Raw genomic sequence first — 26,168 nt, forward strand, 5'->3', positions numbered from 1 at the left:
TCCACCACTTGGACCACTTTTTATTGATAAACAGGTACACACGTTAAAAGCCTCACACCGAAGCCGGACACACGCGCCCACCGCGGACAACGGATGTGTAGACGCGTGACGCAGCACGACTCCTGGCGGCTCGCCGCGTCTGGGCCCCTGGGGCCTGTCCCTCTGGTGGGGACACGGCCCCTCCCCCGGGGCTCTCAGTCCGTCTCCGGGACATCCCTCCGCTTTGCTCGCCTGGCTACAGCTGCGTGTCTCGGGTAGGTCCCCCGTGGGTCTGCGTCAGCAGGGGCGGAAGCCTGACTGGGACAGGGTGCGGGTTCGTTAAAACCAGAACCCAAACCCAAACAGCTCACGGGTGAACGGAAAGGCGTAGAAGCCGGGAGGGGAACACCGGCTCTCGTCAGCGTGCAGGCAGGCTTGGAGGAGAGCCTCGGGCTTTGTCAAGGACCGCTTCGTCCGGAGTCCCGCAAAACAGGTACAGACCGAGCAAGTTTAAGGCGAGTCCCCACGGAGGGGAGCTGTTTGCTTTCTGATGGAAGTTTAAGCTCTGCACCAAAGGCCCTACTGGATCGCTTGGGACGTGGTGGAAAAACAAACATGAACGACACAAAAAATAAAGCTGTTGCCGTCCTGAATACTCTGCGAGTGACTGAGGCTCAGGGTCCCGGGGCTCTGCCTTGGGGTCCCCTCACGTCCTCCGTGCCGCCCGTGTCTCTCTGCGAGTGTCTGTGGCCATGCCCGCCCCCCTCCACCCCCGGCAGCGGCACCCGGCCGCACGGCGTACCCGGCCGCCGCGAGACTTCTCACCGAAGTGCCGCTTGGACACTCCTGATGTGGCTGGAACAAAAAAAAAAAACACCAGTTCCGAGGCCCTCACGCACTCGGGACCTGGAAAATAAAGTCAAAACAGGAGGGCAACGAAGGACCACACGGGAGTGATTGTTCTTTGGATCAAGACATTCTCCAAAATGCAATACATTCATAATTCATGACAAGCCCCAGGGGACAAGGGTCCCGAGGCAGCTCTCCCCTCATCCCTGAAACCTCGGATTCTGGAAAGCAGCTCGCCGGCCGCACGCAGCTGTTACCTGTTAGGTCGCCGCAACAACACCGCCCATCTTAAGCACGCGCGCGCGCGCGCACACGCAGACCTGCCGACAGGGTCGAAGCGGCCTCTTCGGGGCAGTGGGCGCGTGCCGAAGGCCACCTTCACCGTTCAGTGCACAGATCGTTTGCAAACTCAGTGCAAAGTATCGAAGCTCATGGAGACCAAAGTGTTTTCTGTGTCAGGGCCCCTCCTCGATCAAGGGCGCGCACTAATGAATCCCAGGGCCAACAGGAACGCCCTGAAACCGTTAAGCTGGAGAATTCTCATTCACTGGATTGACTTGTTTTTTTCTCTTCATGACTGAAAAAAGCAGCTTTAGGACACAGGATTTTAATAACCCATGTAATACCCCACACAACCTCTTAGAAAATGCAGTGTCCCGAACCAGAACCCTAAGTGTGCAGGAAGGTCGTGACACTTCTTCACGCGGCCACATACCTTCTGTTAGTCGCACAGGCGGAAACCGGCCCCCGGTCGCTGACGTGGGCGGTCTGCGACCTGTGACTACAAACGTAAAACTGCTTGCTGCAGGCAACTGGTCTGTCGGTTCCGTTCGCCCTACTGGTCACAGGTGAGCTGCCGCCACCCTTCCGGACTCGGCTGAATCCCTTCGCGTCCGCCGACGGGCCTCAGACGGAGAACTCTGGGCCTCCTTTCCTGGGTCTGGTCTGCGGCCGCCCCAACCGGAAGCCGACGAAGGGGTTCATCCAGAGGAGCGAGGGGGGCCCCCCGAAGACAGACCGCATCCCCTCCCATCTCAGCCTCCGCTCCCACGTCGGCTTCTCACTCTTCAGCCTCTCGATCTCCTGGAGGCAGAAAGGAGAGCAGGTGGGTGGCAGGCAGCACCGGCAAAGGCCCCGACATGCGCGGGTCGGGCCCCGCGGTCACGGCAGAGGAACCGCCACAGTGTGGGATCCGGTTCCGGGGGACGGCCACGTGCTCAGGTGACGTGTGGCCTCGCGGTCAGCAGGGCAGACCCTCCTTGCCGGGCCGGCCCCGCGGCCTCCCGAGTGCATCCAGGCCGCAGCCACGGGCCAAACCAACGTGAGACACGGCCGGCCGGGGGCCACCCGCATATAGTGGTGGCGGGGCGGAGCGCGTCCTCTGGGCCGGGGCACCGGCCTTCTTTCCGTTTGTTACACACTTTACCCAGTGTCTGCCCTAGACCCTCCAGGGCGGAGGCATGAAGGCCATCGGGTCCCTGCCCCCCACTCAGCTGGTCCAGGGGCCGGGTCTCCCAGAAACCGGGAATCAGCCTGGCTCTCTCTGCCCGGCTCCGCTGATTCTGGGAGCGACTGATCCCTGAACCTGCACGGCGCGCAGACAGGGGAATGACCAACACAGGGAGCCCGCCGCAGCTTACGGAGACGGCCCTACCTCCCGAGCTCGTACACTCGCACCCGTTGTGGCCGCTGGCCTTTCCCACTCACTCAAGCCAAATGCCGGGCGAGCGCAACGGAGAAGGAAGCGTACCGTTTCGTCATTGCATATGGAGTGAATCTGGGTACCAAACATAACCGCGGTGAACGTGAAAAACAGAAGACCCTCAAGGCACAGGAGGATCAACAGGATTACAGTCACCGGAGGCGAGAAGTCACTGCATTCTGTGAACGAGAGAGAGCGGGCCGTGAGAGGCCACCAGAGCACAGCAGCCCCCCGAGCACGGGACGGCCCAGCGGCTGCGCACAGGAGCATCCTCGCGGTGCCGGCCCCGAGGCCGGCGCGGACGGACGGAAGGGCTCATCCGTAAACGGGCACGTTCGCCGTTCACCACAGGGCGGGGGCGGCCACCCCTCCAGGCACAGATCCACTCCGCCATCTCTCGGTCAGCTTCCCCGTCACCCCAGGTTCCTGCTAAGACTGCACGTGCACGCTCAACTGCGTACTGACCTTCAGCGAGAGCCAGGGGAGGGGACAGCCCTGCAGGCCCCCCGGGGGTGAGTCTGTCTGACCTGCCGGCCGGTCTGGGGCGCGGCAGTCAGCGCCCACCTGACTCGCTCCTGCCACGCCGTGCTTTGGGGGTCCAGTGACGTGAGGACCACACGGAACAACCCCCAGCTGGCTGACCAGAAAGCAAACGCAAGGTTTGGTGGGAGGATGCTGACTTCCAGGCAGGCTCCCACTCTGCAGAGCGACTCAGCACCAACTACTTCTGGACTGAGGAAGGACGATTCTGTGCACGTGGCTTCGATCCACGAGCAAAACAGCGGTGTTAAAACCCGTATTCCTTCCTAAAGGAACTTGGCGATTCCTGTAGCTTTTCCCTTTCCGCCTGACGGCGGGCACTTGTGGGAAAGAAACCCACACCGAGCTTACCGGTCCACTGCCCTCGGACACAGGAAATGAACTGGAGGCCACAGAGGATCAGAGCGTGGACTGAGGACAGAGCTATGTACATCTGGAACAAGACAGAAGCCGATTAGCACTCAGGGAGCGATGACATATTTTAGGAGCAAAGGCCACGTCGGCATGTTGACCCTGTCTCGTTGTCAGTCACAATTAAGGACGGGAGGAATCGGTCCCAGCGGTTGCCGGCCGCCCACCCGAGGTCACGATGGACGCGGGACGCGTTTCGCCCAGCTGTTAGCACCTGTGACTCAAGGTGTCCGAGCGAGGACGAAACTGCGTCCAATGCCTAAACTAACATGAGCAGACACACCTGCCGGGGTGCGTCCTACCCACCGCGGCATGGTTTATCACGCGGGTCCCGGAGAACCTCGTCAGGCGGGAGAATAAGTTCGCCTGCTCCGGGCAAGGCTCTAGTTACGAACTCAACGCGAGGACTTTGACTCACAGTGAAGAGCACGAAAAACCTCTGGTTCTTTTCTCCCACGCAGTTGTTCACCCACGGGCAGTGATGATCCATCTTCCGAATACATCTTTTGCAAATACTGAAAAGGAGAAACCTGTCGGTGTTCCACGCGCTGAGAACACACGACCCCCGGCCACGCATCCGACGCACAGAACGTGGTGCTGGGAAGAGGCCTCTGGGAAGGGGCTCCTGCTCTGGAGGAGGGGCTGTCGTATCGGCCACGGTGAACACGGGCTGCTCTGGGCAGGGGGCCGTTCTGGGGAGGGGGTGCTGTGGGGGGCTTCTCTGGGGAGGGGGCTGCTCTGGTGAGGGGGCTCCCCGGGGCAGGGGGCTGTTCTAGGGAGGGGGTGCTATGGGCGGCGCTGCTCGGGGCAGGGGGCCGTTCTGGGGAGGGGGTACTGTGGGGGGTGCTGCTCGGGGCAGGGGGCTGCTCTGGGGAGGGCACTGTTCTGGGGAGGGGGCTGCTCTGGGGAGGGGGTTCTCTGGGGAGGGGTGCTGTGGGGGGGGGCTGTTCTGGAGAGGGGGTGCTGTGGGGGCGCTGCTCGGGTCAGGGGGCTGATCTGGGCAGGGGGTGCTGTGGGGTGGCTGCTTGGGGCAGGGGGCTGCTCTGGGGAGGGGGCTGTTCTGGGGAGGGGTGCTGTGGGGGGGGCTGCCCGGGGCAGGGGGCTCCTCGGGGCAGGGGCCTTCTTGGGGGAGGGGGCTGCTCTGGGCAGGGGGCTCTTCTGGGGAGGAGGTGTGGGGGGGCTGCTCTGGTGAGGGGGTCCTGCTCGGGGCAGTGGCTCCTCGGGGCGGGGGGTCTTCTGGGGAGGACGTGTGGAGGGGCGCTGCCCGGGGCAGGCGGCTCCTCGGGGCAGGGGGCTGCTCTGGGGAGGGAGTGCTTTGGGGAGGGGGTGATGTGGGGGGGCTGTTCTGGGGGTGGGGTGCTGTGTGGGGGCTGCTCTGGGGAAGCAGCTGCTCTGGGGGGGGGGCTGCCTGGGGCAGGGGGCTGCTCTAGGGAGGGGGCGCTGTGGGGGGGGCTGCTCTGGGGCAGGGGGCTCCTCGGGGCGGGGGTCTGCTCTGGGGAGGGAGTGCTGTGGGGGGGGGCTGTTCTGGGGAGGGGGTGCTGTGGGGGGGCTGCTCTGGGCATGGGGTGCTTTGGGGGCGCTTCTTGGGGCGGGGGACTGCTCTGGTGAGGGGGCTCCTCGGGGCAGGGGGCTGTTCTGGGGAGCGGGTGTTTTGGTGGTGCTGCTCGGGGCAGGGGTCTGCTCTGGGGAAGGGGCTGCTCTGGGGAGGGGGCTGTTCTGGGGATGGGGTGCTGTGGGGGCACTGCTTGGGCCAGGGGGCTGCTCTGGGGTGGGGGCTGCTCTAGGGAGGGGGTGCAGTGGTGGGGGGGGCTGCTCTGGGGCAGGGGGCTCCTCCGGGTGGGGGTCTGCTCTGGGGAGGGGGTGCTGTGGGTGGGCTGCTTGGGGCAGGGGGCTGTTCTGGGGAGGGGTGCTGTGGGGGGGCTGCTTGGGGTAGGGGGCCCGGGGCGGGGCCTTCAGTACCTGCAGTGATGGGCACGCTCAGGCTTGATGCAGCAGCACTTGGGACACTTGTAGATCACCTCCCCGGGTTTCAGCTGCAGACTCTCCACGTGCTCCTTAGTGGCATTTCCTTTGGGCACTGCCCCCTGTAGCGGGCAAGATCGTATTTTGGTTCCAGGGAAGGATAGCTCAAAAACAGCATCAGTGAGCGCACGCGCTTCGGTCTGAGATGCCGTCAGATGATGCGCGATGCCACGGCCGCCGCGTAAAGTGCGGCGATGTGACTGTCCCTCGGGCAGGACCGGAAGTCACTTCCCACGAAAAGTGGCATCTGCATTCACATGAACTCAAAACACCTTCTCACCCTTTCTGAACCGGTCAGCCGCCTGAGTCTTTCCTGGCTTTACGCAGAACACGCTGGAGGCGAGGCTTACTCGTCAGGCCTTCCTGACTCAAGGGCGCTGCCTGTCCCCCAAGGGCTCCAGCGTGTTCTGCTGACACCCTTCCCTGTCACCGCGCTCTCACGGGCAGGGCTGACGTGACCGGGGTGGCCCAGAGTTTCCCCATCAGCTGCAGCCGGGCAACCCTCACGGGATCCTATCAAGAAGGACTTTCTCTCACGTCTGCGAGGCTGCGTCACGCGCCCGGGTCTGCCGGCCTCACATACCTGCCAAGTGCGGCCCTGAGACGGGATCGGTGCCGGCCGTGGGGAGGGCCCCGCGGTGGGAGGGCAGTGGCGGGGGTGCCCCACGTGCTGGCCAAGGTGAAATACGGCAAGAGGCAGAGCGCCAGCGAGGCCCGGGCAGCGGTCACCGGGGGCTGCGCAGTGACCACACGTCCGCGGGACGGGACTCCGGGAGCCACGGCGGGGCGCACGAAGAAAGGGGACCCGCTGGCGTGGAGGAGGCTCGTAACGGTGGCAAGGTGGGAACGAGGTCCCCTCTCCCACCGGTTGGCGCCACGGAGCCTGCACCTCGAGCAGAAAGGCATGCTGGGAAGTGCAGGCCGGGGCCGCGGAGGGAGTGCAGAGCCGAGGCGACGCGAGGCGGCAGTGAGCAGTGGCGGGGACACGGTGGCGGGGACGGCGAGGGACTGGGCACAAGAGCCGAAGCTGCGTGGGGCAAGGGCTGACCTAATACCCGTGCACCAGCAGGAGGAGCCCAGCCCTCCCTGCTCCTCAGTTCACCTCCCAACACACAAGCACTTGTCCCTTGGCCATCCTAGCACTGGGAAGCTGTTCGGGTCAGGAGCCTAGTGTTTCCTAACACTACAATTTTCTCCTTAAGAAAGATTTAAAAGTGAAAGGTTCAACACATTTTGGCTTTGAAAATTTAAGTCAGGATGTTAATTTTAGGAGATTTACATACCACAGTCTGGAGTCTTTAATCAGGTTTCCTCCACCCATCCGGTAGTCACAACGCTATACGGATCTTACAAACCCCGCAACGTACACGCTCCTGGTGATAGTTCAGTGTCACGTGTTTCCATAGTAGGAGGCAAGGGACCCAGTTTTAAAACTCCACACACCTTCATTTTTATGAGACAGACATGTACCCTTCCCCAGTGAAAACTGTGACCCACTGCCGTACGGTTCTGAAAAGCAGACACCCCAACAACCGCCCCTCTTTTCCAGGAGATCCCTCAGGACTGTTTCCGGACAGAAGGACAGCTGCACGGCCCTCACGCGGGGCTTAACGGCTGGGGGCCCCCGCTGGTGTTTAGGGCGTCTTTGTTGTGGTTCCTGGCCCAGAACCCCGGGGAGGCGACAACGCTCTCGGGGCCTGGGGAGGCCCTACACTGATTCTGCGTCCCTGTCCCTCTCCCGTGTCTTTCCATCTCATCCCAACTCCCTGTCACGCGTCCTGGGTCCCCAAGACCTAGCCAAGGGGCAGCTGAGAACGGGGCTTTCCCCTAGACCTACATACTCATTTATGGATCTCCCAGGGCGCAGGGAGCATGTGAAAACAGGCACAGGGGTGCAAGCTGGGAACTCCAGAGTGCAGTGAAAGCCTCAAGACAAAGGCCCGGGTGATGAAAATGTCCTAAAACTGACTATGGTGGGGGTTTCACAGCTCCGGATAAGACCCACTTAACTATGCACTTTAAAAACGTAAGTTTTATGGTATACGGATTAAATTCGAATTAAAATGCTGACATCCGTTGAAAAAAAAAAATTAAAAAAAAAAAAAAGGGGCGCCTGGGTGGCGCAGTCGGTTAAGCGTCCGACTTCAGCCAGGTCACGATCTCGCGGTCCGTGAGTTCGAGCCCCGCGTCGGGCTCTGGGCTGATGGCTCAGAGCCTGGAGCCTGTTTCCGATTCTGTGTCTCCCTCTCTCTCTGCCCCTCCCCCGTTCATGCTCTGTCTCTCTCTGTCCCAAAAATAAATAAACGTTGAAAAAAAAAAATTAAAAAAAAAAAAAAAAAACGTAAGTTTTATGGTATACGGATTAAATTCGAATTAAAATGCTGACATCCAAGGCCCCAAACTCCTCCTTGACCTTGGAAGGCCCTCCCTCTGAACACTGCATCCAACGTTCTCTGTAGTGACCCGACCAGGAAAACGAATGTGTCCGTGCAGGACAGACGCAGCGTCCTGCCCACACCTCTCTACCACCTCTCCTCGGCTCCCCCCAGCCTCCTTGGGGCTTCCTCCAAGGGTGGAGACCTTTTTCCGTAGGAGGAGGGGGGCCGGGATAGGAGCTGGACCACAGGGCCCAGGAGCAGGGTTGCACTCCCAGAGGGAGGCTGTGCTGAGTCTCTGACGGACATCAGAGTGGGCTGCGGTCAGAGACCGTGAGGTGAGGCTACAAAGCCACTGGGAGGCCAAGCATCTGAGTTCGTCCCACAGCGCCGCTCCCGGCTGCCCACCCGGCCGGGTCTATAATGCTGCCCTCTGCCCAGGACCCCCACTAGGCAAGGGACCGAGTGAACAGAGCAGGGAAGAGCCCCGGGATCTGAGCTCAGACAGCAAGAGTCACATCAGCGTCCACGTAAACCACGGTCTGCGGACTGATCAGTATCACTTCAGCCTCAAACTCCTCATCTCATTTATAAAAAAATCTGTACAAGACATTAACTTCTCAGTCTTTTCTTTGGACAGAGCCACCAACAGACACGAGCCCCGAAGACTGTAATTCACAAATCAGGAGCCCCCGCCCCCGAGGTTTAAAACCACTGTTTTAATGCTGTCGAAAGAACCTGTTTTCAAATGAAGCTCCACAGGGACCACAAGCACCCGGCCGTGCACGCCGATGGCCGGACCGTCTCCTCTGAGCCTGCGGGCCCTCCTGCCCCACACAGCGGCCCTCCGCGTCCCCTCCGGGCTCTGCGGTAAGCCTGGATCCAGGGTCTGCAGGGGACTCCTGGCTGAGCTGTAAGGGCCTCAACCGCTCTGCTTACCTAGAGGAGGTCTCACTCCTCAGAGAAAGAACCTCAACCCCAACGCACAGGTTCTGAATCCAGCGGCCTTCGGGACGTCGGGGACCGATGGCAGTTCACGGCGTCAGGTCTTTATTCTGAGGGAAATCGCTCCCACACGGAGCCCAATACAACACCTTGGTTTTGTCGACACCGCACAGTACACCCGGGCCGGGCTCCCTCCCTGACCCCTGAGCCTGAGCCGAGGACACCTCGCTTGCGCAGTCACTTCCTCCCGGGTCAACGACCCACACCTGGTGGAACCAGTGCGGTCACTAAGGAGCTCTCCCTCCCTGCCGCACAGACAAGCAGGACCTTGACCCTCTCCAGGCTAGAAAGATGCTAGCCTCGGCTTCTGTGTGTAATTACAGAACAATTAGCAAACTGTGAAGCTAGAAAGAACTTAGAGATCATATCTAACCTCAATTTAGCCCACTGAAGTTCAAGTAGTTGCTTCTGGTCAAAAGACAACGGAAAAGATTAGTTACGTGGTGAAATCTAGAACCAGATCTCCCAGCTGTCAGTCTGATCTGCAGAGAAACAAAGCACTTAAACCAGGAGGGACTTGACAAATCACTCAGGGACACCTTTACATTTGCACAAACAGCCCGATGGGATGGATTTTCATTTCTGCACGGAGACCCCACTTTGAGCAATGTTTATGCTCCAGTTCAGACATGAAACAAGCAGGGTGCCCGCCGGGTGCGGCTGGGGAGGCGCATGACTCCTGATCTCGGGGTCACGAGTTTGAGTTGCATGGTGGGTGTGGAACCCGCTTTACATAGAGAAATAGGGGCGCCTGGGTGGCTCGGTCGGTTCAGCGTCCGACTCGACTTTAGCTCAGCTCATGACCGCGTAGTTCACGAGTTTGAGCCCTGCGTTGGGCTTTGCGCTGACAGTGTGGAACCTGCTAGGGATTCTCTCTCCCCCTCTGCTTCCTTTCTCCACTTGTCTTTGCTCGCACACTCTCTCTCTCTCTCTCTCAAAATAAACAAATAAACTTAAAAAAAAAAAAAAAACAACACAAAAATGCTACACGTCTGTACCAGTTGTTAATAAAAGCCCGAGGCCAGAGGAACAGCACCTTCGCCACGGGGTCTGTGGTGCCCCACGACCAGACACGAGAGGGGATGAAGGGTGACCGTGGGTACTCACGGGGTCTGTGAGCATGGTTCTCAGGTGGGACGACAGGGCCAGCACCGCTAGGCAGTTAAAAAGGACTCCGTTGACCACAGAGTACCAGAAGTCTTTGGAAGGCAGCAGCATGACGAAAGTCACCACAAAGTCCGCATAGACGACCAGGAGCCACGTCATGACGGCGCAGATCATGCCGCAGCCGTCGCGGATGAACCAGACCCTGTCGGCCACGTCAGCCTCGGAGGAAGAGGACGACGAAGAGTCGTAATTGTCGTTTTCGGCCAGGAGAGGATGATGCTCGACATCCCGGAGCCGGTGTCCTGATGACGGCATGGTGTCCCCGGGCACCCTAGGAGACGGGACAGAGCTGATGAGGCTCGGGGGGGGGGGGGGGGACGTGCACACTGGTAAAGCGGACGGGTTAGTCTGCTCCGGACCATCTCGCGAGACAGTCCACACACAGCAGAAAAGAACATTGACAATGGAACAAGACCTGAACTTTGAAATCTTTCACCTTGGGGACTAGTTTACAGCCTATGACACAGTACACCCCACGGCACGAGTGACCCCGAGGCGCACACAGCCGCCGACGGCCAGCCACAGCCACGGACGAACAGAGATAAAGGAAAGAAGAGGCCGGAGGCAGCCTCCCAGCCGCGGTGGAGACCAAGCGAGTCGTGCCACAGCCGCCACCCTCGCCAGCAGGCCCAGGCCGTGTCTGTGCGGAGGCCCTGGGCCCCCGTCCGCTCAGGACCCCCGCGTGCGGTGCGCTTCTGTGTCCCCTCCGTCGCCCTGAGCTCTGTGCTGTTTCGGGAGGGCGCTCCTCTCTGCTTTCGCGTCTTAACACTCTCGTTCCCTCGTTAATCCATTCGCTGAGCCGTTCTCGGACACCTCTCCCGTGCTTCCCACGCTGCCCGCTACAGGACAGCGCGCGGGGTGTGAGGGGACCCCGGAAAAACCCGGACTCTCCTTGGCCGGCTCTGGCTGCCGTGCTAATGTGCGCCCCGCCCCGACAGCGACCCGAGCGGCTGAGCGCTCGTGATCGCGGTGGGGAAGGGGGGCTGGGGGTTCGCTCGGCCTTGGTGTTCATGCACGGGAAGGAGAAACACCCACGGCCTTCCGTCAGGGGCCCCGAGGACGCTCAGCGTGGGAGCAGAAGGGAGGGCACCGCCGGGCCCCCACGGGCCTACAGATGGGCACGGCTCTTCCTCGGAAGCAACTGCGGCACAGTGATGACAAGGACGAGCCGACGGGAGGCAGCTCGGTGCACGGGCACGAGACCAGACCCGGTTTCCCTCAGCCATAAAATAACCCCGCTCGCAGGTCGGACACACATCGCTTGAAGGTTTTTTCTGAGTGACACACAAGAAACTAAAGATCAACAGAGCGTGGACAGATCACAGCCAGCCTTCTGGCCCATCGGCGCGCCTTCCCGGGGGTCCACTCAGTGCAGACGAGCTCCCCGCGCCCCTCTTCCCCCAGCAAGCCGTCCTGACAGGTACCGTTCCCCAGAGGGGCACACTGGGAGAAGGGCTTTGGCACACCTGACGTGACCATCGGAGGACGGTGCACACCCCCGGTGCAGCCCAGTTCTGTCAGTGCCCGGGCAGTGACTGGAAGCTTCTCCCGTCCCTGGAACTCTCAGGGCCCGCCCACCGGTGCTGCCTGTGGCGTGCAGACCCCCTTCTGCCTTAAGGGAGCTCCTGTGCATCTCCCCTCCCTGGCGGGCTCTCATGAAGGGTCCGGCCTTCTCCCCGTGTGCCCGTCTGCCGCGTGCAGGCTGTTGGGCCCCCGGCAAGGGCATGTTTGTTATTCGGCAGATGCAACACCAAGAGACCGGTCCCTTTCTCAGATTTAAGTAGTTTCATAGCGATTTCCATGAAAGAGTCTTAGCGCATCGTCACTATACATCGAGGCCTTAAGCCGGAGAATCCCTGCGACCAGCATCCGTTTTGCTCCACGGCCACTCCTCGAGCAGGACGCTCCCCGTGACGAGCGGGCGCTTGCTCGCCGGACAGCAAGACAAGAAGCTACGGGCCAGCCTTGCGCCAGAGCGTGTCTGGGCAGTCGGAGAGCAGGGCCCGGCGGGTCGTCCGGAGGCACGGCGCACGCTGGGCCCGTCCCGCTCGGCCCTGCCGGCAAGGTAGCGGTGACAGGCGTGCTCCTGCAGGAGAAGCCGCAGACGCACGGACACCGTGGGAGGGCGCCGATGTGCCACGTTTGTCAAATCAGCCGAAGGCCACGGGAAAAGAACCTGACAGCCCAAAGTCACTTCGTGTCCAGGAAAACAAGCGCTGAACACGGCAGGGCGCGGCCGGCTAGACCGGGTGCTCGGTCACCGGCTGCACGAGCCAGCGTTCTGCCGAGTCACTGTGTTTACACCACAGGAAGGGAGGGGAGGAAGTGAAGAAGCCATGCAGACGCTGGAAACGGGACAGCAGACGGGACACCGCCTGCAGCCGCCGGGGCGAGGGCGCGGCCCCCTCCCCGCTCAGGGCCGCACCGCCCTCGTCTCCGAGCCCTGACGGCCACCTCTGAGGGAACCCGGAGGCAGCGCGATCGAGCGACGGGTGAGCCGGGGGCGCACCGTCATCATTGGACTTTAGCGGCCGATTTAATGGGATGCCGTCCACACTGCCGCACCGGAGCTGTTTATGCTCACGTTAGGGACAGCGGTTTCCCAGAACGCGGCAGGTGGCACGGCGGGTCGCCGCGACGTGTGGGGACTGCCATCCAGGCGACGCTTCCCGTTGATTCTCGCCCGGCGCCCACCTCGTCTGCCATACAGATCGCTCATGGGTTCGTGTCATGGAGCCCCCTCCAGAGGCGGCGAGCGAGCCGAAGCCCACAGGTCAAAGACTGACCGTCTATACCGCACAAACCGCCCCGTCAAGGAATGCAGTCAGCGTCAGCAGGGCCCCTCGCTTACCTCACAAACGAGCTCGAAGCATTACTCGAACATTTTGCGCCTTTTCTTCAGGATGTGAAGGTGCATAGTGTCCTATGTGACGGGATCTGAAAGACAACAAGATCTGATGAGAAAGGTTACTTCTCTTACGACTGAAGTACACGGCATTTCTTAGGCCGTGATTAATTCGGGGAGCTGTATAACCAACATCACACTTGTCACGTAAAGTTCCGCTACCCGGAACCACCCCTGACGATGAAGTCATCCCTCCTCTGCATTTCCACTACTAGTAAACTCTGAAGTGATTCACGTTACACCTGCCCCAGGATTAAATGCGAGTCTAGAAGCCCGAACCTCTTGAGAAAGATCCCCAGGGAGAATCCAGGCCACATCCGACCAGCCTGTGTTTCAAAAGCCGACAACGGTTTTAGCGGCCACAGCAGGAGAATCACAGAGAAAACCGGACAGAGGCAGACCACGAGGGGAGAGGTGCTGGACAGGGGATGCCGGGCCCGCGGGGAGGGAGGGAAACGGGGAACCGAGTGAGGACCGCCTACTGGAGGAAAAGACCGCCCCCCTTGGCGTCTCCCTCTGGCTCCCGGTCACCCGCGGGCGGCAACCAGACGTGGCCTCTGTAGAAGCACTCGTGTGTGGCCCTGAGAAAAAGGGCCTGAAGATAACAAGGTGGGCGGGACCCCCGACATAAACAGTCTTTATTCCCAGCACGAATCTTTTCATTAGTTTTTTTTTTTTTCAAGCTGTCCATTTATTTCCAGTCTTTCTGAAATATGACTGGCACGCATCACTGTGTGCGTTCAAGGAGGACAGCATAATTCTTTGGCTTACACGTGGGTCAGATGTTTTGAAAAAAGCCCACAATGGGGCTCGCAAAAGGCTAGAGCCCCAGAAAGAAACACAGAACAGGCAAAAGGCAGAGAGAGAACTTAAGAAGAAATAAGAAATCGTATCTGTGAAACAAAAGAGGAACATTCTGAGAACTTCCTAGTTACTGAAAATAAAAATGGTGACAGAATTTTAAAAACAGGATCGGACAGGAGAGTGAGGAACTCTCCCAAAAGGAGAGCTAAGAGACAAAGAGAAAGAACTCAGGAGACAGCATAAAATACAGTCGGCTGGCCCACCGTCCCGGCGCCTGTCCGTTCCTTCTCCCGTGTCCTTGCAATAGATTATTCTGCTCAAGCAAACCCTCCGTCGGTGCTGTCTTCCGAAACCAAAACCCCTGACTAGGACAGCGGGAGGCTGGCGTGCAAGTCGGGGAGGAGGAGGGGCCGGGGGTCAGGAGGCGGGAGGCGCCTCTCCGGGGGCCCCCCAGTCCCTGCCACCAGACAGACGCTCCAGAGCAGAGCGAGGCTGCTCACTGTCCTGCCTCAGAAGCCACTTCTCCCTCAGCACCTACCCGACGACCCCCCCGCCTGTCCTCCCACCTCCACCCCGGCCACTGTCCCCAAGCACCTTTCCAGCCCTGAGCCCCTTCTGAGGAACAAATGTGGCCGTGACTCCAAAGCTGCTGAAACTAATGGGGGGGGGGGGGAAGACTTTTAAAATATGGTATTTATATACAGTAACTTTGTTCACATAGCTAGCGGTAACCAACTATTAATATGCAATGATACTTTGAACTGTTTTCAGATAAGCTTACGTAACAATGTTTTAAAGTAAAGCTGGCTTTGCAAAATACAAGACTGCTCAGACGACATGTTTAGAGCAGCATCTCTACAATGAGACCAAATCCCCAATTACTTGCATATATTTTAAAAAGTAACCAACGCAGCAACCACTTCGAAAAGAAAAGCGGCCTGGCACTTTCTCCCAGTTAAACACCCACCCTATGACTCAACAATTCCACTTCGAGATATTTACCCAAGAACGCTGAATGTGAACACAAACATGGACAGCACTGTTCACGCAGCTTTATTCATAATCTTCCGGACTAGAAACAATCCAAATATCCAGCACCAGGAGGCGAATAAACAAACTACGGCACATTCTTGCAATGGCACACTTCTCAGCAACAAAGAGGGAAAAAGCTACTGATACCTGCAACAACGTGGCTAAATCCCAAAAACCTTCTGCCATCCGCAGAAACTGTTTACTCAACACCTCTCTGGAGGCAAGGGAAACGAAAGCAAAAACGAACTATTGGGACCTCATCAAAATAAAAAGCTTCTGCACAGAGAAGGAAACTATCAGCAAAACTAAAAGGCATCTTACGGAATGGGAGAAGAGATATGCCAACGACGTATCAGATAAAGGGTTAGTATACAAAGTCTATAAAGAGCTTATCAAACTCAACACCCAAAAAACAAATAATCCGGTGAAGAAATGGGCCAAAGACATGAATAGACACTTCTCCAAAGAAGACATCCAGATAGCCAACCGACACATGAAAAAATGCTCAACATCGCTCCTCATCAGGGAAACACAAATCAAAACCCACTGAGATACCACCTCACACCTGTCAGAAGGGCTCACATTAACAACTCAGGCAACAACAGATGCTGGCGAGGATGCGGCGAAAGAGGAACTCTTTTGCATTGTTGGTGGGAATGCACGCTGGTGCAGCCACTCTGGAAAACAGTAGGGAGGTTCCTCAAAAAACTAAAACTAGAACTACCCTACAACCCAGCAACTGCTGGGTATTTATCCAAAAAAATTAAACTAGGTATTTATCCAAAGGATACAGGTATGCTGTTCCGAAGGACCACACGCACCCCAATGTTTACAGCAACGCTATCAACAATAGCCACAGTATGGAAAGAGCCCAAATGTCCATCGATGGATGAATGGATAAAGAAGATGTGGGGTATATATACAGTGGAGTATTACTCGGCAGTCAAAAAGAATGGGATCTTGCCATTTGCAACTACGTGGCCGGAACTGGAGGGTATTATGCTAAGTGAAATTCGTCAGAGAAAGACAAATTATCATATGACTTCACTCATATAAGGACTTTAGGATACAAAACTGATGAACAGAAGGGAAGAGAAGCAAAACTAATATAAAAATAGGGAGGGGGACAAGACATAAGAGACTCATAAATATAGAGAACAGAGGGCTGCTGGAGGCGTTGTAGGAGGGGGATGGGCTAAATGGGGAAGGGGCTTAAGGAATCTACTCCTGAAATCGTTGCTCTCTCTATGCTAACCAATTTGGATGTACATTAAAAAATAAATACATTAAAAAAAAAATGTTCTGCCATCTACATGGCCCTTGAAACCAGGCAACATGAATTTATTTTGAAAGAATTCAAAGTGGGTTTGAACACAAGGGGAATGACTGAGAAGAGCCAAAGGTACCTTCTCAGCTGTTGGAAATGCCTCAGATCCTGAGAGGGACATAGCATCTGTCAAGACAAAAGTCGGGGCGCCTGGGTGGCTCAGACGGTTAAGTGTCCGACTCCGGCTCAAGTCATGATCTCTCTGTCTGTGAGTTCGAGCCCCGCGTCGGGCTCTGTGCTGTCAGTTCAGAGCCCGGAGCCTGCTTCGGATTCTGTGTCTCCCTCTCTCTCTGCCCCTCTCCTGCTCATGCTGTCTCTCTCTGTCTCAAAAATAAATAAAAACACGTAAAAAAATTTGTTTTAAAAACTTAAAAAAACAAAACAAAATAAAACAAAACAGGGGCGCCTGGGTGGCTCAGTCGATTGAGAGTCCGACTTCGGCTCAGGTCATGATCTCACAGCTCATGAGTTCGAGCCCCGGGTTGGGCTCTGTGCTGACAGCTCAGAGCCTGGATGGAGCCTGCTTTGGATTCTGTGTCTCCCTCTCTGTCTGCTCCTCCCCCACTCACGTTCTGTCTCTCAAAAATAAACATTAAAAAAAAAAATTTAAAAAAAACGGCCAACAATCAGCAGTACGCTTAAAATTGTACATTTCATCATACATTAATTCCGCTTCACTAAAAGAATGAACAGGAGGAAAATAACCAGTGCGAGTTCATGTGCCGGGTGGGAAAGGCCAAGTGAAGCCAAGCTCCAGCCAGATGTTTCCTCCAGAAGCTGCGCTCAGGAGCCAAGACGTCTCTGACAAGACGTCCCTTCAGACAAAGTTCTTGGCCTCTTCCCTTGCTTTTTACCTTGGCTATAAACAGAAAATGTGTTCTCAAATACAAACTGAAAACAAACGAACGAAAGATATCAGTATTCCTTGGTGATGAGTTACTACAAAAAAGAATCAAGAGGGGCGCCTGCTGGCTCAGCGAGTGGAGCGTGTGACTCTTGATCTCAGGGTTTTGAGTGTGAGCCCCATGCTGGGTGTCGAGAGTACTTAAAAAAATAAAATCTAAAAAAAAAAAAAAATCATGATATAATTACTTTCTCTATTGCAATAAAAAGAATGTCTACCCTAGAGTCTGGTATTCATGTTTATATTACAATGCTGTTTAAACTCATTATGGCTTTAGTATTCATACACCCACTGATGACCTATAAAAAGCAGGAATAAGCAACTCTCTGCTTCAGGCACAGAAGCAGCATATGAAGCAAACACAAGCCACGAAAGATCTACTGAATTCAAACGTGGCGGGGGGCGGGGGGGCGGTTCCAACACCATCCCCTCTACACCAGGCCCCCGATGCACAAGCACAGACGGGAGCTTTAGCCCACAGGAGTTCACAGAGCAGCAGAGGTGGCAGTCGGGCTGGTAAATAATATGCTAAGTGTTACCCCCAAATTAGGAGCCAAGTGTGACGAGTGAGAGGGAGGACGGCAGCCAATTCTGTCTGGAGGAGCCAGAGAAAGCGTCAAGAAAGCAAGGGGACCGCGTGGTGGGCCGTGACAACAGGCAGGGCCCAGACCGGAGAGAACAGTGTGAGAAGACCCGGGTGGGAGAGGCGCACGGCGTGCTACGGGGCCTCAGGCCTGGGGAGAAGGAGGGCGGGGAGAGGCAGGGGGGACGGGCAGACCGGGGCCACTTCCGAGGTGCTCAGAACGGCCCGTGGAGGAGTCTGGAAGCCTGGACTCATTCCGCTGGAATGGGAGGCACCAGTACTTTGTGAACAGATGCTTTAAAATGTAATTGGCAACAAGGTGAGACCCGGGTGGAAGGAGGCTGCTGCGGCCGAGAGCAGAGAAGGCGCAGGCCGGGGCCAAGAGGGGGCAGGGCCTGTGCGCCCCTATCTCACAGCCAGGCCCAGGAAGAAAGAGCATAGCAGGGACCGACAGCATGGGGCAGCGGGGGCACAATACAAGGACGCGACAGGGACTCGGAAACACGGCTGCCCCGGCCGCTTCTTCCGCGACGCAGGAGCTGCAGACTCAGGGAGAGAGCCCGAGACTGGGACTCACAGACTTACGGGCACCTGTGGAACACACTGGCGGACAGTCCTCCGCCCTCCCCCTGCCCCGACCTAGACACCCCAGCACAGAGGGGACGAGCAAAGGGGGACCGGACGTGACCACCCGAGGGGCCACAGAGCCCTGGACGGGGTCCAAAGAGCCACAAGGGCACCAGAAGGGCCGGGGAAGAGCAGGCGGGCCGGAGCAGTCAGCCCCAGCGAAGCGGGCACTGGAGGAGCCCCTCAGGGACCGCGCCCTGGCAGGTTCAGTCCGGGGCCACGAGCCTGGGAGAGCGGGTGGTGGGAAAATTAGAGAAGCGCTTTCCAAAAGTGCCGGTAAGCCCAGGATGTACGCGGCTGGAAGGAAAAGCAGAGGGGATTCTGTTTCTCAGTTTCCGCTCTCGTGCACCATCTCATACGCTACGGTAATCCTAAAGAGGTACAGCGGACCCTCGAATAACACGGCGTTGGGGACGCCATCCCCACAGACAGTCAAAAACCTGTGGGTAACTTCGGAGTCCCCCCAGATCTAACTCCTAACAGCCTACCGTTGATCTGAAGCCTCACGATGACGGTAACGGCCAACGAACACAATTTTTGTACGTATTCTTATGACGAAGCACGAGAAAAAGTGTTAAGAAAGTCATAAGAGAAAACACATTTACGGTATTATATACCGTATCAAAAAAATTCACATGCAAGTAGCCTGCGCGGTCAAACCCGGGCTGTGCGGGGTCCCCGTTTGCACACGGGCCGCCTTGGACCCGCAGGGGCTCCACGCAGGTGTCACCAAAGTGCATCTTGGTTTGACTGTGTCACGCTTTTAAAAGCCTACCACGGCCCCCAAAGTGATTTAATGGAAACAGAATGAAATATTTATGTACAGTTGAGCCAATTAAGATATCAGACCAAGAAAACATAAGCTAAGAGGCCTCGCCATGCTTACTCCTGTTTCTTTTTTCTTTCTAATTCTGTACTTCGCTGAACTTTTCTTGCCACTACAAATGTAATTTAGGCTCGCTGCACTTTTGTGTTTTGAAAGGATGAGGGTCCAAGTTTGCAGACTCGGGGGGACGGTCCCCCTTCCTGAGAAGGAGGAAGCAACAGTGGGGCAGGGGGTCTATGGAAAACCATGGAGATGGGCTGAAGCTAAAGCCGTTTACACCCCACAGCACTGTTTTCTGAGCAAAGAGTAACCAGTGGGCTGTGGGTGTTGCAAGTGCAGGAAGCCACTGAGATCGGGGAACGGTTGCTGCAGGGAGAGCAGCCGAGCAAGTGGTGGGCCCACGAGGTGCCGCAGACCCCCACTTTCTAACAACGTGATGGGACCACTTTGCTCTGCTGTCCAAGAGCCCAGCTCAGCACCCAAAGGCTTACGCGGGGCTGGAGAGTAGCCACGATGACCGATGATTCGATGGAAAACCAGGTGTCAAAGGCAAGGCCTGAGCTGAAATGACCCGTTGTGGAATGCAGGAGGAAGGGGAGAAGCCTGACAAGCCAGTTGGCAGAAAATTCTAAGGAGCTGGAGGTCCTGGTGAGACTAAGAACCGGGTTTGGAGGAAGTGACAAGGTGGCCAGGTCGGACGGAGGCTGGATGAGCAGGGCAGCTCCAAGAGCTCAGCAGAGGGGCCCTTCGGGATAAAAATAAGTTCCAGCACGTGGCTGTGCAAACAGGCTGCAACCTGAAAGGACGTGAAGGGAAAGGTCTAGCACGTCTGTCCCGGGGCATCAACCTTCATCCTGGATGGTAAGTGAGCCAGGGTGGAGCGGAGGACTATAGGCCGTAGAGTCGTAGCTGGACTTGCTGAAAGAAGGAAAGAATGGAGTGGCCACATAACGTGCTGTAGTGTATTGACGGCAATTACGTTCTCGAACGTTCCTTCCATCATTTTGCAATCACGAAAGATTTAGTTTGTGCTTTCAAACCCTACCAGTGATGTATGCTGTACAAAACCACTATCTTCTCAAATTATTGAATCCAAAGAACAGAATATTAACATTTAAGGGGGAAAAAACCCAACAGAATATTAAGCCAAGCAAAGCCAAGTCTCAATAATATGCTGGCACATTATGCACACTGTGACAAGTAAACTTATTTAAGGTTTCTAGGAAGGTCTTCGACACTAAAATACATAACCGCTCCAGAACAGGCCTCGGATGCTGCCGACCAAAGATGGCAGATGGAGAAACGCACCCACCAGGAGCCAATCTCATGGGTGCAGGGGGATGGTGCTGGGTTTTCCTTCTTTCCCACAGGCCACGCTTCAGTCTCTGACTGGGTCCTCCTCTTTGTAGGTGCCTCGGTGGCGGTGCTCAGGCTCAGCCCTGGGTTTTCCCTTTATCTCCGCTCTCTCTAAAGGATCTTCTGGGCTCTCGGGCCCACGAACACTGCTGCTAATGATACGCATATCTGGGAAGCTCCGAAACGAACCGTACATCACTGAGTAGATCCAGCCATCTGGACCAGCCCTCACTGAGTAGATCCTCCCCAACAACCCCCTCCGCCCACCAAACCCTTACGGACCTTCGCAGCTCCGTAGGGCGTACCTCCTCCAGTTGTCAAGGTCAAAACATAGGAGTCACTCTTCACTGAACTCTTCCCCCACCTGGCCCCCCCACCTCTTCACATCGAACCCTCCAGCAAGTCCTGTGGGCGCCATCTCCAAAACCAGCCCAAATCTGCCCTCTTCCACCTCCTGCCCAGCCAAACCACGGCCACGAGCCCTCCGCCAGGCAGTCCGCAGGGCGCCTCCCCAGCGCTCCCGGTCGGTCTCTACCGTCACTGCCTGCCTCACCCCACGGCCCACCCCGAATAAGGTTTCACAGATACAAATCAGATCATACTCCTCCCTTACTTAAAACCACCCAACGATGGGGCGCCTGGGTGGCGCAGTCGGTTGAGCGTCTGACTTCAGCCAGGTCACGATCTCGCGGTCCGGGAGTTCGAGCCCCGCATCAGGCTCTGGGCTGATGGCTCAGAGCCTGGAGCCTGTTTCCGATTCTGTGTCTCCCTCTCTCTCTGCCTCTCCCCTGTTCATGCTGTGTCTCTCTCTGTCCCAAAAATAAATAAACGTTGAAAAAAAAATTAAAAAAAACAAAACAAAACAAAACAAAACCACCCAAGGAGGGGCCTCTGCCGTTAGATTAACATCCAAAGGCCTCCCTGTGGTCTAAAGCTCTACCTGACCCGGAGCCTGCTGACCCCCCCACCTCGCGGGCTGCCACATGCCCTGCAATGTCCCGGCACACCCCCAGGACGCTGCGCACTCTGCACCTGTCTGTGCAGTGAGCTGAGGGGCAAGGAGTGTGCCCGAGAAGACTCAGGGACACGGAGGGGAGGCGGTGGGATCTGGCCGGGGTGGGGGAGGCGGGGGGCGCGGTCAGGAGTCTGGGAGCCTTGCGAAAAGCAGTCAGGGAGACGTGCGGAAGGGTTGAGGGGAGAGAGAGAGAAGGGGAGGAGGAGAGAATCCCACACTTCTGGGGGAATCTCCATTTCCAGGGTGTCATCCTGAGCACGGGCTGGATGAGGCGGCCTCAAGGACGCGCTCACCGATATCCCAGAGGTTTCACGGTTATCCCTGCGCGAGAGCCACAGCCTGTCTCTGAAAGCTTTTTCTAAAGATCCCAAAAAAGGTAAACGAACCCTCAGGAATTCTAAATCCAGAGACACAAAGAACACCAGAGTTCCAAACCTCTTAGGTGTCCTGTCCCAGGGAACGGCTGGACCTGAACCAGGCTGGCGAATCCCAGCCTCTTTCCACATCTTCCTAAATAGGGGTTCCTTGTTTAACACGACGTGAACTCTTGCAACATCAGACTCGCCCAAATCCAAAACACTGGGAACATCTGACGTGCTAACGTAGCTAGCTCTCAGTTGCAAATTAACGACAATGTAAGATATCAGAAAGGCAAATCACTACGCACCCCCCGTGCACCCCGGAACTTTACATACATTATTACCTTGAAGCCGGCCGCTAGCCTAAGAGCAAGGCCCTAATATGAGCTCACTTCAGGCACGAGCAGATGCAGCCTTACAGCTACAGTAACCTGCCCGAGCTCACAGCCAGTAAAGGGTGGACGTGGGACCGTTCTGACTCCAAAGCCCATGCTCTTCCATTAAAATACACCGCCTCCCAGAGCACTTGGTGTTAGAAAACGCATTCTGTAACGAATAAATTGAATTAGGGAATATGGAACTCTAAGAATTCAAAACATTTCCACACAGAACTGATACTGTAAGAGCCTGTCTCGAGAGACACTGGCGGCCTCTCTATCCTGCCTGCCCCCTGCTTACTGGGTGCTGTAAACAAACAGCACCCTTTCCAAAGCACCAGCTAAACACAGAGCCCTCCTCTCCTCCCACGTACCGGGAGCACTCCTCAGGCAACCGGTATTTATTAAGTCCCTGTCGCCCTCTAGGCACACAACCCCTCCACCCCTCCCTACAGGCTCGAGGACACCTCCTGCTTAGGGCTCGGCCCCTTCTCTTCTCACCTTTCCCGCCACCAAGTTTAGGCACCTCGCCTCCGGCAGGTGCCTCTGCAGAATCCTAATCTCCACGGTCGGTCGCGAGGTCCAACCACCCTCCATGCAGCTGCAGGAGTCATCACCAAACATCACCCGGTGCGTCAGAGTCAGTCTGGTCCAAAACCTTTCAGCCTTGCCCATGGCATTCCAGGCCCCACTGAATCTGACTCCCCTTCCTTCTCAGGCGTGGTGCTCACGCTCTCTTTCACACGGCGCGTATGCCGGTTCCCTCACGATGCCCTCTTACCCCTCTGTGCTTCTGTTCCTGCTGTCTCCTCCAAGTTGAGGAATCTCACCCTCTGCTCAGCCAAATTACCCATGGATCAAGCACTTACCAAGCCCCCGCTATCTACAGGGGATTGTAGGATGACGTAATTGTTTTCCAAACTGTAAGATGCTGTGCCAACGTGAGGCATTATCTTGGGCCCATTAGGATCTGGATTTTATTAGACAATAGGATTCTAACAAGGTTTTCCAAGAATGGAATAAAACTCAGTGGTAAGCAGAGCAAAGATTAGCAAGACAAAGACATGTTTGTAGACAGAGGCAAAGCAGTCAGTGAAAGAGGAAAAAAAAACAAAGAGGCAAAAAGTAAGAGGAAATGACTGAACGCCGGTCCCGAAACAGGCTGACCAAAGAACAGACACAGAGTTAATGGGAAGAGGGATTCTCTCTTCCTCAGAGGTAAAGGAAAGAAAAAGACTGATGGACATTGGGGGATATTTTAGCTAGAAAAAAAAAATCAAGGTTGAGCGAATTCTCCCAGTGGCCTCTGTCTCCTCCATGCTCCAGAAGGTAGCCATTCGTTAGTGGTAAAGCAAAAGAGTGTATTTTTAAGTACAAAGGGACCATGAAAGAAGGAAGGGTCCTGTGTAATAAAAAGTTTAACCTTGCCCAAAAGGAGGTCTGGCCTTTGTCCTGGGCTGACAGTCTGATCTCGGGTGGGAGCTGGCCACACCATTGAGACCAACAAGGTGGTTCCGAGGGGGGCTCTGGGGCACGCAGCATCAGCATGGCAATTGATGAATCACCCAATTATGCTTATGAAAGGGAACCCCAAAGAGGACTCGAAGCACCACGGCTCCTCTGAGTTTCCCTGGCTGGGAGTGCCCCGCGCGCGCGCGAGCCGTCCCATCCGTGCGAGGAATGTGACACATTCTGGATCTGAGAGAGAAGAAGACCCGAGCTTCACCCTGGCTCCTTCCTCAGACTCTGAGCCAGAAGCCTCTTCCCTTGGCTGATTTTAATCTTTACCTTTTACTTGTAAAAAAGCCTCGACTGTGCCCTCAGACTCTGAGCCAGAAGCCTCTTCCCTTGGCTGATTTTAATCTTTACCTTTTACTTGTAAAAAAAGCCTCGACTGTGCCCTAACAGCTTTCAGCAAGTTCCGCGAGTCCTTCTCAATAACAATCAAAACTGAAGGTGGTTTTGAGAACCCCAAAACTTGCAGCTGGTGTCAGAAGCGAGGGTGGTCTGACAGGACTGTTCCCTCTAAACTCTGGAAGTGACCCACTCTCACAGTCGACCTAAACACATCTCAGATGCCGCGGCTGAATGGTCATGCGGCCAGTTGTGAATACTGACCCTGGACACTGGCTTTGGGGACACAAGGGAGTACAATGAGTGTTCACACTTTATGCTCTGCTCTAGCGTTTGACTTTTTATACAAAATAAGCTGTATTATGTAAGTTAACTTACTATTTTTTTGAGAGTGATAGAGAGTGGGGGAGGGGCAGAAACAGAGGGAGGCTCGAGCTCACGAACGGTGACATCATGACCTGGGCTGAAACCAAGAGTCGGCCGCTTCACCGACTGAACCACCCAGACACCCCGAGCTGTATTATTTTTATAATTAAAAACACTGTTTTTAAGAAACATGATCCCTAGGAGCCACTTCCGGAAAATTATCCGGTAGATAATCTGTAGACTTGCCCCGCCTGCACTTCATTCCAAACACTTTAGGTTCCAATGCAAATTTATTTCCAGTCCCACTGCCTCAAATTACGGAAAACGATACTATCGGTAAGAGTCTCGAGCCTGCAGGTAACACTTTCAGTAAGAAAGCAGAAAGGTATCCGTACTTTTGACCGAATCCAGACTGTTCTTAATGAAGTTCCTTTTCGTTCTGTTCCTGCTAACACTTGTCCTTTTCTAGAAGGGGATTTCTGCTTTTATCGTGGATGGGTTAGCACGGCTGCAACGATCCAATTCGCTCCCTGTAACCTGAGGCAGGCTCTGAGCCACTGGTGGCAGGAATATTTCTGTACACGTTTTACGCCCTTTGCTTTGAGCCGAGACATCCGTGCGAAGAGTTCCTTCCGATGGCTGTCGGATGACTTCTTTACGAAGCTACCTTTCGCATCATCTTGTCCTCAAAAGTCAAGGTGAACCCACCGGTCTAACTCCCAGAAATACACAACGCCCAACTAACCTCAATAACCCGAACCCTTCTACCTCGAACACCTCCCAGGGTGTTCAAGGAATGCAATTCAACACTTCTGTTCCACCCCGTTTGTTCAAATACCCCAAGAGCTTTTCCCTTTAGTCGAGTTCTGACTTCCTAACCAGGAAGCTTCACAAGGTGACCTCTTAAAAGGTGACTGTAGGTGAGTTCAGGTTGTAAAACAAAGAAATGAAACTCCTCGTCTGTGAGGGGAAGAGTGTAGGGAGAACTGTGTATTGATCCAGGTTTCTAGACCACCTGAGACGGTAAGAGTAAAATAGATACATACACGAGCAGCACGGAAAGACACTAAGCAGACTCACTGCACGACTGGTCACGAAAGGAAGCATAATGAGTTGGTTACTTGTAAGCTAGCAAAGTGTGTCGGTCCAACAGCAGAGAGACTTAGTTCCAGCAGCAATGACGCCTCGGGAGGGATGAACCTTGGCTGCAAGAAAAGACACAGACGTTGTCCTGAAGGCTGACCCGATCGCCCCAGATGCCCAGTCCGGCAACCCCCACCCCCACCCCCGCCACCCCCCCCCCGCCAAAGATCGTTGATCGGGGGAAGGGAAGATCATCAGGAAGATGGGCGAAGAATGAGAGAATTATTCAAACTTTTCAGAAAGAAGGGGAGAACAGGAGCATTCGAGAAGCCACGGGCGAAGTTCAAGAAAGCCCTTTGTAATGCCTGGCTATAAAGCACTCTTTACAGGTTACAGAAAGGTTTTATAGCCACTCTTTCTTTTGGCTCTAACAACAACCCCGTTATTAGTTTATGAGAGGGGGAAACCGCGGCTCGGGAGAGCTAAGTGTCACGCCCAAGGTCAGGCGAAAACCTGGGGCTGCGATTCGGGCCGTATCCCGAGAGATCAAGAGTGACAGGAGACACCTGAAAGGGAAGGCAAGCGCAGGCACAGAGGTGGCACAGAGGTGCCCCCGAGGAGCTCGGGAAGGTCGCAGAAGCGCGGCGTCCGGAGGAGAGGGCGCAGGGGGGCCGAAGGAAGGCCGGGCCGGGGACAGGGA

The 26,168-nt window shown here is 56.0% G+C and overlaps 2 protein-coding genes across 11 annotated transcripts in view; one reads left to right on the forward strand and one right to left on the reverse strand.

Annotated features, from left to right (window-relative positions):
* CRISPLD2 (cysteine rich secretory protein LCCL domain containing 2) overlaps positions 1-4,150 on the forward strand; it is a 124,555-nt gene extending 120,405 nt beyond the window's left edge. The window contains exon 17 of the transcript XR_006961922.1: positions 3,943-4,150. The gene's annotated coding sequence lies outside the window, so the exon portion shown is untranslated. The remainder of the gene's footprint in view (positions 1-3,942) is intronic.
* Positions 1-26,168, reverse strand: part of ZDHHC7 (zinc finger DHHC-type palmitoyltransferase 7) — a 26,545-nt gene continuing 377 nt past the window's right edge. The window contains exons 1-9 of one of the 10 annotated variants that reach the window (XR_006961924.1): positions 13,235-15,069; positions 12,902-12,987; positions 9,991-10,321; positions 5,441-5,565; positions 3,900-3,996; positions 3,422-3,503; positions 2,579-2,709; positions 1,544-1,911; positions 1-1,418 (exon numbers count right to left, since the gene is read on the reverse strand). Coding sequence is in view for 8 of the 10 variants with exons in the window: in XM_047078860.1 (XP_046934816.1) it covers positions 1,735-1,911; positions 2,579-2,709; positions 3,422-3,503; positions 3,900-3,996; positions 5,441-5,565; positions 9,991-10,305 (927 nt within the window). In the remaining 2 variants the exon portion in view is untranslated. Of the gene's footprint in view, positions 1,912-2,578; positions 2,710-3,421; positions 3,504-3,899; positions 3,997-5,440; positions 5,566-9,990; positions 10,322-12,901; positions 12,988-13,234; positions 15,070-21,027; positions 21,050-22,132; positions 23,957-25,431; positions 25,591-26,168 lie in introns of those variants that run through there. The other 9 variants (XR_006961923.1, XM_047078860.1, XM_047078859.1 and 6 more) reach the window with 9 other exon arrangements.

This window comes from Lynx rufus, unplaced genomic scaffold, assembly GCF_022079265.1.
Source record: "Lynx rufus isolate CCGP_SWC_20201006 ecotype Redwood Valley unplaced genomic scaffold, mLynRuf1.p SCAF_16, whole genome shotgun sequence".
Classification (NCBI taxonomy): domain Eukaryota; kingdom Metazoa; phylum Chordata; class Mammalia; order Carnivora; family Felidae; genus Lynx; species Lynx rufus.